The following is a 17601-nucleotide window of genomic DNA, read 5'->3' as shown; positions in this document are numbered from 1 at the left end:
GGGCATATACCCTGAGAAAACCATAATTCAAAAAGAGTCATGTGGGCTTCCCTGGTGGCGCAGTGGTTGGGAGTCCGCCTGCTGATGCAGGGGACACGGGTTCGTGGCCCGGTCCGGGAGGATCCCGCATGCCGCGGAGCGGCTGGGCCCGTGAGCCGTGGCCGCTGAGCCTGCACGTCCGGAGCCTGTGTTCCGCAACTCGAGAGGCCACGGCAGTGAGAGGCCCACGTACCGCAAAAAAGAAAAAAAAAAAAAAAAAAAAGAGTCATGTACCACAATGTTTACTGCAGCACTATTTACAACAGCCAGGTCATGGAAGCAACATAAGTGTCCATCAACAGATGAATGGATAAAGAAGATGTGGCACATATACACAATGGAATATTACTGAGCCATAAAAAGAAAGGAAATTTAGTTATTTGTAGTAAGGTGGATGGACCTAGTGTCTGTCATACAGAGTGAAGTAAGTCAGAAAGAGAAAAACAAATACCGTATGCTAACATATATATACGGAATCTAAGGGAGAAAAAAAAGGTCATGAAGAACCTAGGGGCAAGACAGGAATGAAGACGCAGACCTACTACAGAATGGACTTCAGAATATGCGGGGGGGAAGGGTAAGCTGGGATGAAGTGAGAGAGTGGCATGAACATATATACACTACCATATGTAAAATAGATAGCTAGTGCGAAGCAGCCGCATAGCACAGGGAGATCAGCTCGGTGCTTTGTGACCACCTAGAGGGGTGGGATAGGGAGGGTGGGAGGGAGGGAGATGCAAGAGCAAAGAGATATGGGGATATATGTATATGTATCACTGATTCATTTTGTTATAAAACAGAAACTAACACACCATTGTAAAGCAATTATACTCCAATAAAGATGTTGAAAAATAATAAAAATAAAGAAATGTATTTAAGAAAAAAACTAAAAATAGAACAACCTACCATACAACCCAGCAATCCCACTACTGGGCATATACCCTGAGAAAAGTATAATTCAAAAAGAATCATGTACCACAATGTTCACTGCAGCGCTACTTACAATAACCAGGACATGGAAGCAACCTGTGTGTCCAGTGACAGATGAATGGATAAAGAAGATGTGGCACACATATACAATAGAATATTACTCAGCCATAAAAGAACCAAAACTGAGTTATTGGTAGTGAGGTGAATGGATCTAGAGTGTGTCGTACAGAATGAAGTAAGTCAGAAAGAGAAAAAACAAATACCATATGCTAACACATATATATCGAATCTTAAAAAATATATATATATTCTGAAGAACCTAGAGGCAGGACAGGAATAAAGACACAGAACATAGAGAATGGACTTGAGGACACAGGGAGTGGGAAGGGTAAGCTGGGACAAAGAGAGAGAGTGGCATGGACATATATACACTACCAAATGTGAAACAGATAGCTAATGGGAAGCAGCTGCAGAGCTTGGTGCTTTGTGTCCACCTAGAGGGGTGGGATAGGGAGGGTGGGAGGGAGATGCAAGAGGGAGGAGATATGGGGATATATGTATATGTATAGCTGATTCACTTTGTTATCCAGCAGAAACTAACAAACCATTGTTAAGCAATTATACTTCAATAAAGATATTAAAAATAAATAAAATAGATAACTAATGAGAACCTACTGTATAGCACAGGGAACTGTACTAAGTGCTCTGTGGTGACCTAAATAGGATGGAAATCCAAAAAAGAGGGGATATATGTATAGCTGATTCACTTTGCTGTACAGTATGAACACAACATTGTAAAGCAACTATACTGCAATAAAAATGTAAAATAAAACAAAAAAACAAAATGTGGTGTGCAGATATACATACACACACACACACATGCACACACACACAATGGAATATTACTCAGCCATAAAAAGAATGAAATAATGCCATCGGCAGCCACATGGATGGACCTAGAAGTTATCATACCAAGTGAAGTCAGAGAGAGAAAGACAAATATCATATGATACCACTTACATGTGGAATCTAAAAAAATGATACAGATGAACTTATTTAGAAGACAGAAATAGACTCACAGACATAGAAAACAAACTTATGGTTACCAAAGGGGATAGCGGTGGGAGGGGGGGATAAATTAGGAGTTTGGTATTCACATATACACACTACTATACATAAAACAGATAGACAACAAGGACCTACTGTATAGCACAGGGAACTATATTCAGTATCTTGTAATAATTTATAATGGAAAAGAATCTGAAAAAGAATAGATTTTACACATGTATAACTTAATCACTTTGCTGTACACCTGAAACTAACATAATTTTGTAAATTAACTGTACTTCAATTTTAAAGATGGTTATAAAAAAACAAAAACCCTGTAATAACTATGGGATGGGGACTTGAAAGAGGTAAGTTGCCCTCTAATCTACCCTACTCTAATCTAAATACACTCCTAATTTGGTACCTCAAGTGAAAACAGCAGGTTGTTTGACTTCTGAGATGCACCCTCCCTGGAATTTATTCCTTTGTGTCATCCCCTCCCCTAGAGTATGGGATAGAGCTGGTAACTCCTTTTAACAAACAGAACAGGACAAAGGTCACAGGATGTCACTTCCCTGATTATGTACAAAACACTGTGATTTCCATCTTGCTGGCATTCTCTCTCTTGCTGGTAATCTCTTGCCTTCTCACTTGCTCACTTTGATGACGCAAGCCTGCCAGGTAGTGAGATGCTTTATGGAGAGGCCCAGGTAAGAAAGAATTGAGGGAAGCCTCTGGTCAACAGCTTGGAAGAAACCAAAGTCAGTCTAACAGCTCAAGAGGAACCAGCAGTGACCAGGCAGAGACCCAGCCCCCTCCTCAGGGGACTCTCACTCACACACATTTCCAAAGCACAAATGACCAATAAAGCTGATGCTCTTAAAAAAAAAAAAATACCTCATCCTGCCAACAACCAAGTGAGTTTGGAAGCAATTCCTTCACCAACTAAGTCTTCAGATAACACTACAGCCCTATCCGGCACTTTGTAGCCTGTGAGAGATGCTAGAGCAGAGAAGCCAACTAACCCTGTTCAAATTCCTGACCCCATGAACTGTGAGATCATAAATGCATGCTCTTCCTCCTTTAGGAAAGCCCTTTTTGACCCCCGACCCCCAACTCCCAGCTCCATTAGGTAACCCTACTGGTATGTTCCCACAGGCTCAATCATAGTACTTATCATTAGCTATCCTAAGAGATTAGTTTTCTTTGTCAGCAACCCTCTAACCCTACCACTCTTGACTTGCAAATATGCACTAAAACACTCACTGAACTAAGAAATGACCGTAGGCACTGGTTACAGGAGTCACTGATAGCTTGAAGACAAACTAAACCACCTAAGATCCTTTTCAGGACTACGACAACCAGTATGGACCTGAGGCAGCCCTGTTTACAGGAGACCCTCTGGCAGCAGAGTAACCTGTACACTTAACAAATATGAAATTCTCATTGTAGCCCAAAAAGAGATTAAGCATATTCAAACTTCTATTCCAAGGTGTAAAATCTGTACCTGAATGTAGCTATCTGACTGTATATTGTTATTAGTAAGATGAAATCTTTATGGACTTTATAGACTGGTAAACTCTCTTAAATACCACAAAAAGCTCACTTAAGAACATAGAAAGAAAATAAATTATATATCATCTATATTCACAGATCAAAAAATAAAATATAAGAATTCTTTAATTGGCAAAGATAAAATATAGTCATAATATAAAATTTATCTTTTCAAACCATTTTATGGTACCAAACAATAAAGATTGGACCATGTCATCTCTTCAATTTCTATGCTTCACAATGAGGAAAATGAGGTCCTCAGAAGGTAAGAACTTCCCAAGGTCACTTTACAGTTCTCCTCCAAGAGGTAATGGATATTACCAGTTTCTTGCATGTCTTTCCAAAGGCTTTTATCAATATACAAGCAAATACACGTTTTCTCACTCTTTCTAATGCAAATATCAACAAATGTTCTACACCATGCAGAACATATACACACGTTTCAGACCTGTGCCTACATTCCATAGGAATAGCCTGCAAACGATGCATACTGTAAAAAATTAATAAACAGATCCTCAAAGCCAAGGAAGAAGAGCCTAAGGCTTCAGGAGCCAGTTTATTTTTCTTTAATCATTTGTGTGCCTCAGTTAATCTTAAAATCTTATTTTGCAGTGAAACAATTTTAGGCTCCTGATAACATTAGGAAGCCTCAAAATACCAACTGAAATAGGCATTCCTTTCATTTCTGGATTTCAAAAGTTCTCCATAATGGCCACTGGTATTCTAAACAGTCTTTGGTCAGGTTGGTCCATTTTGTTAGAAATGCACATGAGGAAGGACCATAGTTTTTAAACATGGGGGGCCCTCAAAATATTTTTGTATTGGGATCCCATTTCTCAGAGATTTTTTTCCTAGAGTAAAGGAACAATTTTCAAACAGCTTAAACAGTTTACAGCTCAAACAGCTCAATTCAGACAGCTTGCAAGCTAATACCAGCCAATTCTAAGGAAATAGCTTGGTGTTGGAAGAGCCAGACCAAAGGCTTTTTCCATCCAGTTTCCAGAGAACAGCCCCTATTCCAAAGCAATGGGCCGATCGCTAAACTGGTTCAGGAGAAACAGCCCCTGTCTCCGAAGGAATGCGCGGAAGGCTAGCCAGCTTCAATAAAACAGTCTGATCTGAAAATCAGACCAAAATGCCAAATGAGTACTCTCATACAGAGCAAGGCCTTAACCGGTAAGACAAAACCTTAAAATAGATCCCAAATAAAGCCCGGAGAGCTTCAAATGCAAAGAGGGCATAAGCTGGGATCAATAAGAAAGATGTACCTTCAAATTCCAGGGTCAGTGAGAAAAGCAGTGAGCAACAATGAGCTCATTTATGGATAATGCACCTGTTTGCTTGCCAGCTCTGGAGCCACTGGGAGTCTTCTCTGATCCCAAAATGTTGACCTAAAACAAATAGATTGCCAAATATTTCTCCAGCAAAGTTGTACTTATTCGGGATCAGCAAAGAACTGCAGTTTGGGGTCTGCGACCATGGCAAGCTATGTGCAACTCCCCAGATAGCAAGGGAAGGAGAGCACTTTTATAGAGGGGGAAAAGGAAGTTGGGAGGGCTGTAGTAAACAGAGTCCGTGGCTTTTCATTCACTGAGTCCTTGCCAGGAAAGGAGAGGAAATAACCCAAATGTCTATCAACTGATGAATAGATGAATAAAATGCATCACACACATACCATGCAATACTCAGCAATTAAAAGAAATAGCTAAGTGATATATAATGCAACAGTCTACATGAATCTCCAGGGAATTATGCTGAATAAGAAAATTCCAAAAGGTTACATAACATTTGAGACCACATATGTAACATTTTTCAAACGTCAAAATTTAAGAAACAAGTAACAAATTAGTGGTTGCCAGGAGTTATGAATGAGGGGCTGAAGCAGTAATGGGAGGGGAGTGGGTGTGGTTATAAAAGGGCAACAGAAGGGATCCTTGTGGCAAGAGGACTGTTCAGTATCTTGACTGTGGTGATGGATACAGGAAAAAGTGTATAGAATTAAATACATATAGAGAAATGAATATTAGTAAGACTGAGAAATCTGAATAGACTGGTAGATTATATCAATGTCAATATCCTGGCTGTAATGCCATAATACAGTTGTTTTTTTTTTTTTTTTGCGGTACGCGGGCCTCTCACTGCTGTGGCTTCTCTTGTTGCGGAGCACAGGCTCCAGACGCGCAGGCTCAGCGGCCATGGCTCACCGGCCCAGCCACTCCGCGGCATGTGGGATCTTCCCAGACCAAGGCACGAACTTGTGTCCCCTGCATCAGCAGGCGGACTCCCAACCACTGCGCCACCAGGGAAGCTCCATAATATAGTTTTAAAAGATGTTATCATTGGGAGAAACTGGGTAGTGAGTAAAGGGTACACAGGACCTCTATGTATTATTAATTACAATTACATGGGCATCTACAATTACCTCAATAAAGATTTCAATTAAAAGGAACATATCGGGGACCTTGAAGATGGCGGAAGAGTCAGAGGCGGAGATCGCCTTCCTCCCCACGGATACACCAGAAATACATCCACACGTGGAACAACTCCTACAGAACACCTACTGAAGGCTGGCAGAATACCTCAGACCTCCCAAGAGGCAAGAAACTCCCCACGTACCTGGGTAGGGCAAAAGAAAAAAAAAAAAACAGAGACAAAAGAATAAGGACGGCACCTGCACCAGTGGGAGGGAGCTGTGAAGGAGGAAAAGTTTCCACACACTAGGAAGCCCCTCCGCGGGCGGAGACTGCGGGAGGCGGAGGGGGGAGTTTCGGGACCGCAGAGTAGTGCACAGCGACGGGTGCGGAGGGCAAAGCGGGGAGATTCCTGCACAGACGATCGGTGCCGACCAGCACTCACCAACCCGAGAGGCTTGTCTGCTCACCCGCCGGGGAGGGCGGGGCTGCGAGCTGAGGCTCGGGTTTCGGTTTTGGACGGAGCTCAGGGAGAGGACTGGGGTTGGCGGCTTGAACATAGCCTGAAGGGGTTAGTGCACCACGCCTAGCCGGGAGGGAGTTCGGGGAAAAGCCTGCACCTGCCGAAGAGGCAAGAGACTTTTTCTTCCCTCTTTGTTTCCTGGTGCGCGAGGAGAGGGGTTTAAGAGCGCTGCTTAAAGGATCTCCAGAGACGGGCGCGAGCCGCGGCTAAAAGCGCGAACCCCAGAGACGAGCGCGAGCCGCGCCTAAAAGCGCGAACCCCAGAGACGGGCGCGAGCCGCGGCTGAAAGCGCAAACCCCAGAGACGGGCGCGAGCCGCGGCTAAAACCGCGGACCCCAGAGCCGGGCGGGAGACGCTAAGGCTGCTGCTGCCGCCACCAAGGGGCCTGTGTGCGAGCACAGGTCACTCTTCACACCCCTCTTCCGCGGAGCCTGTGCAGCCCGCCACTGCCAGGTTCCCGGGATCCAGGGACAACTTCCCCGGGACAACGCACGGCGGGCCTCAGGCTGGTGCAACGTCACGCCGCCTCTGCCACCGCAGGCCCGCCCCGCACGCAGTGCCCCTCCTTCCCCCATCCCCCAACCCCCGGCCTGAGTGAGCCGGAGGCCCCGAATCAGCGGCTCCTTTAACCCCGTCCTGTCTGAGCAAAAAACAGACGCCCTCCAGCGACCTACACGCAGAGGCAGGGCCAAATCCAAAGCTGAGCTCCTGTGAGCTGTGAGAACAAAGAAGAGAAAGGGAAATCTCTCCCAGCAGCCACAGAAGCAGCGGATTAAAGCTCCACAATCAACTTGATATACCCTGCATCTGTGGAATACCTGAATAGACAAGGAATGATCCCAAATTGAAGAGGGGGAATTTAGGAGCAAGATCTATGATTTTTTTCCCTTTTCCTCTTTTTGTGAATGTGTACGTGTATGCTTCTGTGTGAGACCTTGTCTGTATACTCTTGCTTCCACCATTTGTCCTAGGGCTCTATCCGTCCATGGTTTTTTAAAAAAAATTTTTTTTCTTAATAATTAATTTTAATTGTAATAAATTTATTATACTTTACCTTCGTTCTTTCTTTCCTTCCTTCCTTCCCTCCTTTAGACAACGAATCACCCCAAATTGAGGAGGTGGTCTCTGAGAGCAAGATTTATGATTTTTCCCCCTTTACCTCTTTTTGTGAAGGTGTATGTGTATGCTTCTGTGTAAGATTTTCTCTGTATAGCTTTGCTTCCAACATTTGTCCTAAGGTTCTATCCGTCCCTTTTTTTTCCTAAATATTTTTTAATTCAATAACTATATTATACTTTATTTTATTTTTACTGTATCTTCTTTCTTTCTGTCTTTGTTCCTTCTTTCCCTCCTTCCTTCCTTCCTCCCTCCCTCCCTCCTTTCTTTCCTTCTCTGCTTCTTTCTTCCTTCCTTCCTTTCCTCCTTTCCCTCATACTTCTACCAATTCTCTCTACTTTTTCTCCCTTTTATTCTGAGCCGTGTGGATGAAAGGCTCTTGGTGCTCCAGCCCAGGAGTCAGGGCTCTGCCTCTGAGGTAGGAGAGCCAACTTCAGGACACTGGTCCACAACAGACCTCCCAGCTCCACATAATATTAAACGGTGGAAATCTCCCAGAGACCTCCATCTTAACACCAGCACCCAGCTTCACTCAACGACCAGCAAGCCACAGTGCTGGACAACCTATGCAAAACAACTAGCAAAACAGGAACACAACCCCACCCATTAGCAGAGAGGCTGCCTAAAATCATAATAAGGCCACAGACACCCCAAAACACACCACCAGACGTGAACCTGCCCACTAGAGAGACAAGATCCAGCCTCATCCAGCACAACACAGGCACTAGTCCCCTCCACCAGGAAGCCTACACAACCCACTGAAACAACCTTAGCCACTGGAGAGAGACATCAAAAACAACGGGAACTACGAACGTGCAGCCTGCAAAAAGGAGACCCCAAACACAGTAAGATAAGCAAAATGAGAAGGCAGAAAAACACACAGCAGATGAAGGAGCAAGATAAAAACCCACCAGACCTAACAAATGAAGAGGAAATAGGCAATCTACCTGAAAAAGAATTCAGAATAATGATAGTAAGGATGATCCAAAATCTTGGAAGTAGAATGGACAAAATGCAAGAAACAGTTAACAAGGACCTACAAGAACTAAAGATGAAACAAGCAACGATGAACAACGCAATAAATGAAATTAAAAGTACTCTAGATAGGATCAATAGCAGAATAACTGAGGCAGAAGAACGGATAAGTGACCTGGAAGATAAAGTAGTGGAAATAACTACTGCAGAGCAGAATAAAGAAAAAAGAATGAAAAGAACTGAGGACAGTCTCAGAGACCTCTGGGACAACATTAAACGCACCAACATTCGAATTATAGGGGTTCCAGAAGAAGAAGAAAGAAAGGGACTGAGAAAATATTTGAAGAGATTATAGTTGAAAACTTCCCTAATATGGGAAAGGAAATAGTTAATCAAGTCCAGGAAGCACAGAGAGTCCCATACAGGATAAATACAAGGAGAAATACGCCAAGACACATATTAATCAAACTGTCAAAAATTAAATACAAAGAAAGCATATTAAAAGCAGCAAGGGAAAAACAACAAATAACACACAAGGGAATCCCCATAAGGTTAACAGCTGATCTCTCAGTAGAAACCCTACAAGCCAGAAGGGAGTGGCAGGACATACTGAAAGTGATGAAGGAGAAAAACCTGCAGCCAAGACTACTCTACCCAGCAAGGATCTCATTCAGATTTGATGGAGAAATTAAAACCTTTACAGACAAGCAAAAGCTGAGAGAGTTCAGCACCACCAAACCAGCTTTACAACAAATGCTAAAGGAACTTCTCTAGACAAGAAACACAAGAGAAGGAAACGACCTATAGTAACGAACCCAAAACAATATAGAAAATGGGAATAGGAACATACATATCGATAATTACCTTAAATGTAAATGGACTAAATGCTCCCACCAAAAGACACAGATTGGCTGAATGGATACAAAAACAAGACCCTTATATATGCTGTCTACAAGAGACCCACTTCAGACCTAGAGACACATACAGACTGAAAGTAAGGGGATGGAAAAAGATATTCCATGCAAATGGAAACCAAAAGAAAGCTGGAGTAGCAATTCTCATATCAGACAAAATAGACTTTAAAATAAGGACTATTAAAAGGGACAAAGAAGGACACTACATAATGATCAAGGGATCGATCCAAGAAGAAGATATAACAATTGTAAATATTTATGCACCCAACATAGGAGCACCTCAATACATAAGGCAAATACTAACAGCCATAAAAGGGGAGATCGACAGTAACACATTCATAGTAGGGGACTTTAACACCCCACTTTCACCCATGGACAGATCATCCAAAATGAAAATAAATAAGGAAACACAAGCTTTAAATGATACATTAAACAAGATGAACTTAATGGATATTTATAGGACACTCCATCCAAAAACAACAGAATACACATTTTTCTCAAGTGCTCATGGAACATTCTCCAGGATAGATCATATCTTGGGTCACAAATCAAGCCTTGGTAAATTTAAGAAAACTGAAATTGTATCAAGTATCTTTTCTGACCACAACACCATGAGACTAGATATCAATTACAGGAAAAGATCTGTAAAAAATACAAACACATGGAGGCTAAACAATACACTACTTAATAATGAAGTGATCACTGAAGAAATCAAAGAGGAAATAAAAAAATACCTAGAAACAAATGACAATGGAGACACAACGACCCAAAACCTATGGGATGCAGCAAAAGCAGTTCTAAGGGGGAAGTTTATAGCAATACAAGCCCACCTTAAGAAGCAGGAAACATCTCGAATAAACAACCTAACCTTGCACCTCAAGCAATTAGAGAAAGAAGAACAAAAAAACCCCAAAGCTAGCAGAAGGAAAGAAATCATAAAAATCAGATCAGAAATAAATGAAAAAGAAATGAAGGAAATGATAGCAAAGATCAATAAAACTAAAAGCTGGTTCTTTGAGAAGATAAACAAAATAGATAAACCACTAGCCAGACTCATCAAGAAAAAAAGGGAGAAGACTCAAATCAATAGAATTAGAAATGAAAAAGGAGAAGTAACAACTGACACTGCAGAAAAAAAAAAAATCATGAGAGATTACTACAAGCAACTCTATGCCAATAAAATGGACAATCTGGAAGAAATGGACAAATTCTTAGAAATGCACAACCTGCCAAGACTGAATCAGGAAGAAATAGAAAATATGAACAGACCAATCACAAGCACTGAAATTGAAACTGTGATTAAAAATCTTCCAACAAACAAAAGCCCAGGACCAGATGGCTTCACAGGTGAATTCTATCAAACGTTTAGAGAAGAGCTAACACCTATCCTTCTCGAACTCTTCCAAAATATAGCAGAGGGAGGAACACTCCCAAATTCCTTCTACGAGGTCACCATCACCCTGATACCAAAAGCAGACAAAGATGTCACAAAGAAAGAAAACTACAGGCCAATATCACTGATGAACATAGATGCAAAAATCCTCAACAAAATACTGGCAAACAGAATCCAACAGCACATTAAAAGGATCATACACCATGATCAAGTGGGGTTTATTCCAGGAATGCAAGGATTCTTCAATATACGCAAATCTATCAATGTGATAAACCATATTAACAAATTGAAGGAGAAAAACCATATGATCATCTCAATAGATATAGAGAAAGCTTTCGACAAAATTCAACACCCATTTATGTATGATAAAAACCCTCCAGAAAGTAGGCATAGAGGGAACTTTCCTCAACATAATAAGGGCCACATATGAGAAGCCCACAGCAAACATCATCCTCAATGGTGAAAAACTGAAAGCATTTCCACTAAGATCAGGAACAAGACAAGGTTGCCCACTCTCACCACTCTTATTCAACATAGTTTTGGAAGTTTTAGCCACAGCAATCAGAGAAGCAAAGGAAATAAAAGGAATCCAAATCGGAAAAGAAGAAGTAAAGCTGTCACTGTTTGCAGATGACATGATACTATACATAGAGAATCCTAAAGATGCTACCAGAAAACTACTAGAGCTAATCAATGAATTTGGTAAAGTAGCAGGATACAAAATTAATGCACAGAAATCTCTGGCATTCCTATATACTAATGATGAAAAATCTGAAAGTGAAATCAAGAAAGCACTCCCATTTACCATTGCAACAAAAAGAATAAAATATCTAGGAATAAACCTACCTAAGGAGACGAAAGACCTGTATGCAGAAAATTATAAGACACTGATGAAAGAAATTAAAGATGATACAAATAGATGGAGAGATATACCATGTTCTTGGATGGGAAGAATCAACATTGTGAAAATGACTCTACTACCCAAAGCAATCTACAGATTCAATGCAATCCCTATCAAACTACCACTGGCATTTTTCACAGAACTAGAACAAAAAATTTCGCAATTTGTATGGAAACACAAAAGACCCCGAATAGCCAAAGCAATCTTGAGAACGAAAAAAGGAGCTGGAGGAATCAGGCTCCCTGACTTCAGACTATATTACAAAGCAACAGTAATCAAGACAGTATGGTACTGGCACAAAAAGAGAAAGATAGATCAGTGGAACAGGATAGAAAGCCCAGAGATAAACCCACGCACATATGGACACCTTATCTTTGATAAAGGAGGCAGGAATGTACAGTGGAGAAAGGACAGCCTCTTCAATAAATGGTGCTGGGAAAACTGGACAGGTACATGTAAAAGTATGAGATTAGATCACTCCCTAACACCATACACAAAAATAAGCTCAGAATGGATTAAAGACCTAAATGTAAGGCCAGAAACTATCAAACTCTTAGAGGAAAACATAGGAAGAACACTCTATGACATAAATCACAGCAAGATCCTTTCTGACCCACCTCCTAGAGTAATGGAAATAAAAACAAAAAGAAACAAATGGGACCTAATGAAACTTCAAAGCTTTTGCACAGCAAAGGAAACCATAACCAAGACCAAAAGACAACCCTCAGAATGGGAGAAAACATTTGCAAATGAAGCAACTGACAAAGGATTAATCTCCAAAATTTACAAGCAGCTCATGCAGCTCAATAACAAAAAAACAAACAACCCCATCCAAAAATGGGCAGAAGACCTAAATAGACATTTCTCCAAAGAAGATATACAGACTGCCAACAAACATATGAAAGAATGCTCAACATCATTAATCATTAGAGAAATGCAAATCAAAACTACAATGAGATATCATCTCACACCAGTCAGAATGGCCATCATCAAAAAATCTAGAAACAATAAATGCTGGAGAGGGTGTGGAGAAAAGGGGACACTCTTGCACTGCTGGTGGGAATGTGAATTGGTTCAGCCACTATGGAGAACAGTATGGAGGTTCCTTAAAAAACTACAAATAGAATTACCATATGACCCAGCAATCCCACTACTGGGCATATACCCTGAGAAAACCAAAATTCAAAAAGAGTCATGTACCAAAATGTTCATTGCAGCTCTATTTACAATAGCCCGGAGATGGAAACAACCTAAGCGCCCATCATCGGATGAATGGATAAAGAAGATGCGGCACATATACACAATGGAATATTACTCAGCCTTAAAAAGAAATGAAATTGAGCTATTTGTAATGAGATGGATAGACCTAGAGTCTGTCATACAGAGTGAAGTAAGTCAGAAAGAAAAAGACAAATACCGTATGCTAACACATATATATGGAATTTAAGGAAAAAAAAATGTCATGAAGAACCTAGGGGTAAGACAGGAATAAAGACGCAGACCTGCTGGAGAACGGACTTGAGGATATGGGGAGGGGGAAGGGTGAGTTTTGACAGGGCGAGAAAGAGTCATGGACATATACACACTAACAAATGTAGTAAGGTAGATAGCTGGGGGGAAGCAGCCGCAAGGCACAGGGATATTAGCTCAGTGCTTTGTGACAGCCTGGAGGGGTGGGATGGGGAGAGTGGGAGGGAGGGAGACGCAAGAGGGAAGACATATGGGAACATATGTATATGTATAGCTGATTCACTTTGTTATAAAGCAGAAACTAACACACCATTGTAAAACAATTATACCCCAATAAAGATGTTTTAAAAAAAAAAAAAGGAAAATATCATTCAATACAGATGCACATTCTCGTGGAAGAATCCTACAATAATAATAGCAAGGGTGGTTTTAAGAACACACTAGCAGAAGCACGACTCTCAGAGGACAATCAAAAGTGTAAAGTTTCATGAAAGTCCCCTTCTTATTTCCAAGAGGTTTTAATATTGATGACAGAAAAGACATTAACTCAAGACATATCCACACTTTTCCAAAAGGATATATTCAATACCCAGTAAGGACTAATTTGTGATAAAGCTTTATTCTAAATTGTGGTATTTCTAAAAGGCTACTCTAGCCTTTGTAACTGGAAAAGAATTCTAAGTAATAGATTTAAGTATTTGTTTAAAAGAAAGAAATACATTCTTATGTTTTATCACTCATCCATTTAACAAATTTTTACACAACACTTGCTGGGTACAAAGGACCGGGGCTAGGGGAAGGTCACTCCAGCACTTTACCTCCCCATCACCTGTCCTTCAGCCTCCTCTCTAACATGTTCCCACGTAGCAAGGTAGATTAGATAAACAGAAAATGACATTGAATTTTATTAAGACCATGAGATAGTTTCTGATTCAATACAGTTAACTTCTAATGTATTCTGGATTTGTCTGCACCTGTCTGAATATTATGACAAAGGTTATGAAAACATTAAAAATTTTAGTTTTATTTTCATAGTGGTTATCATCACGGTAACTAAGCATTTTGATAAACTACAAAAATGCAAATAATTAACAATGGAAGATACATATATATATATATACATAGGCATACCCTTTCTAGACCACTCCAGAATCAAATCCATGTGGAACAAAAAAGCAGGTCTTAAAACAAGTCCCATGAGGGCATAAAGACATTAGCTAGCTGTCTCTCTTCAAATCCTTTTTCAGGATATAACCCCTTCAATTACATGTAATCTGTAACACTTCCCCCAACAAACCCAAAACACTTTATACTTTTTAAAGTAGTCATGTGGGTGATTGCAAAATTGCCTTTTAAGATCTGTTTCATTATTCCTTTCAAATCAAATAAAGGGTTTCCCAAGTCACTCAGGCAACTTTTAGAATAGCTCAGCTGACATCTTTAGATTCTCATGGAGGACAAGGCAGAACATGAGCTATATAAACTGAGTTAGGATTACTTATTTATTCCATACACTTTACCTTCCATCTGTTAAAATGATTCTTTGATGCCAGCCACTAAATATTAATTCAGGAACTATGGATCTTACACACATAAATCAAATGATTTTCCCTTTCAGGTATAAAATGATTATTAAATGTCTTAATATAAAAAAATAAGTTCAGTATGTTCCCTCAAAATATCTTCACAGAGCCATAAACAAATTGAACTTAACTTACCACTTTTTTAAAATCATCTTCTGCTTCATCAAGTTTTCCTTGTTTGAGTAACAAGTGACCTCTCTGTAATCTTGCCTAGAAAAACAAAAAAAAGAGTATACTGAGTACTATGAATTTCTAAATTTTCTTTAAACACAAAGAATAAAATTAAATAAGCTAATCAAATATTAAATTTTCCTATGCTCATTTGACTTCACACTCTGAGAATAATTCCTGGAACCAATGAATGTGTATAAATTTTGTTAAAGTATGCTTCCTTTAAATATACATTTTACTATATCAAAAAAAAAATGAAAACATGTGTCCTCACAAAATCTTGGACATAAATGTTCATAGCAATAGCCAAAAAGTAGAAACAAACCAAACTCCCATCAATAAATCAATAAGCAAATGTGATATGTCCATACAATGGAATATCATTCAGCCATAAAAAGCCAAAAAAAAACTACTGACACATACTACAATATGGATGAAACTTGAAAACATTATGCTAAGTGAAAGAAGTCAGACACAAAAGGCGACATATTGTATGATTTCGTTTATATGAAATATCCAAGTCAGACAAATCCATAGAGACAGAAGGTGCCAGGGGCTAGGAAAGAAATGGGAGGTGACTCCTAATGGGTACAGGGTTTCTTTGGGTGGGGGGTGATAAAAACGCTCTGGAACTAGATAATGACGATGTTTGCAGAACCTTGTGAATATGATAAAAACTGCCGAATTGCACACTTTATAAAAGGGTGAGGGGACTTCCCCGGTGGCGCAGTGGACAAGACTCCACGCTCCCAATGCAGGGGGCCCAGGTTCGAACCCTGGTCGGGGAACTAGATCCCATATGCATGCCGCAACTAAGAGTTAACATGCCGCAACTAAAGAGTATGTCTGCAGCAACCAAGCAGCCCACCTGCCGCAACTAAGGAACACACATGCCCCAACTAAGGAGCCCACGTGCCCCAAATAAGGAGCTGGTGAGCCGCAACTAAGACCTGATGCAACCAAATAAATAAATATTTAAAAATGGTCACATTCTTTTTAAAAAAAACGGGTGAATTTGATGATATGTGAGTTATATCTCACTTAAAAAGTACTTTAAGCCAGCATGATAACTTTTTACCACTATAATAAAAGTTGTTATAATTTGGGACTTTACCAATCAAAGCACTGGAAATAGTTTTTTTTTTATTAACTCTTAATGCACATATTTACTCCACTATAACCAGAATAACAATGCCTTGTCCTTTTAACATCCATCAATCATCTCTGATATTCCTCTTCTAATGCGCATAATCCCATCTCTTCCAAGAATACCAACTCTCTGATGATCACTGTCTACCATAAGACAGAAACCACACCAATATTCTACTAAAACTTATATATTACTTTTATAGTACTTAAAAATTTCCCTAATCCTCTGTCAAATGCATCAACACACATAAAAAGCAAGATTAAAGCCATTTCAACTAGCTAATAAGTACTATAATACTAGGAAAATGAGGTACTTAACCTCTGTGGAAGGTTATGCTTAGCTGGGTAAAGTAATAAAGAAAAATCTGACACTTGTGAATTCCATCTTAAAATAATAGTAATATTTCAAACCAAATGTTCACCCATATCTAATCAATCATCTCGAATACTTTCTGGATTACGGCAGGACATAAACAATAAGTGAATTACCAAATTAATTTTGAAACAATATAATTGGGTCCTATTATTTTAAGCTATTACAGTGACCTGCCAATTGTCAAGATATCCTATTAGACCGTAAATTCCTCCACTTCTGAAGCTTGAGTGTGGGTTCAGGGCAGGACTCTTGTCTAATTCAGCACTGTATTCTCATCACAAACCACTGCTTAATTAAGCTACACCCTCTTCTTTATTCTTCCCACTACACCCTTAATTGAAACTGTCATCAGCCACCTGACAGCCTCTTAGTTCAACAGTCTCTTAATCAGCTCATTTCTCAGCCTCACATCTTGCCCTACACTCCATCCTCCACACAGATATCCTTCTAAACCACAAGGCTAACATCACTACCAACCTTCTAAAAATCACCTAAGGTACCCACTCCACTGTGCCTCCTTCACACAGGCCTTTGATTCCAGGGACTGAGTTTCTCTTGTTGCCCGGTCCACTACATCCGAGTGGCTTTCTACATCCTCCAGCTATGCCTAGCATGCCAGTCTTCCCCTTAAGAAACAAATCACCTCTTCTGAGTTTCCTTAAATTTTCCTTTAAAGAAAATTTAGATGAACTTACTGCAGTGAAATCCATCTTCAATTCAATCACTTTAGTTAAATCAGGAAGTGCTGCTTTTGATTTGCCCATAGCTAAGAAGACAGTAGCTCTCCGATAATAAGCAACATAGTTATCAGGGTCACCATCTGAAAATTAAAATAACAAATATTAACTCTCAGTACTTTATTCAAAAAACCAAGTCATCTGAACAGTATTAGAGTTTGCAATTCTACCAGCAAAGGCATTAAGAAAAGAATTTCTTCATCAATACTGGGTCATTTTGCCTAGCAAGATCACTGCAAATAAATCCAGAATAAGGGCTCAGCAACCTGTAGCCTCTGAGCCCAAAACAACCCACAGACTTCAAGTTAATAT

General features: G+C 40.1%; 1 protein-coding gene across 1 annotated transcript in view; it reads right to left on the bottom strand.

Annotated features, from left to right (window-relative positions):
* DNAJC3 (DnaJ heat shock protein family (Hsp40) member C3) overlaps window positions 1-17601 on the bottom strand; it is a 91377-nt gene that overhangs the window by 46525 nt on the left and 27251 nt on the right. Inside the window, exons 3-4 of the mRNA XM_065895892.1 lie at window positions 17248-17372; window positions 14992-15066 (exon numbers count right to left, since the gene is read on the bottom strand). Coding sequence (XP_065751964.1) covers window positions 14992-15066; window positions 17248-17372 — 200 coding nt within the window. The remainder of the gene's footprint in view (window positions 1-14991; window positions 15067-17247; window positions 17373-17601) is intronic.

The sequence above is a fragment of the Phocoena phocoena genome, chromosome 18 (genome assembly GCF_963924675.1).
Source record: "Phocoena phocoena chromosome 18, mPhoPho1.1, whole genome shotgun sequence".
Lineage (NCBI taxonomy): Eukaryota > Metazoa > Chordata > Mammalia > Artiodactyla > Phocoenidae > Phocoena > Phocoena phocoena.
This window is presented reverse-complemented; position numbering and strand designations above follow the sequence as displayed.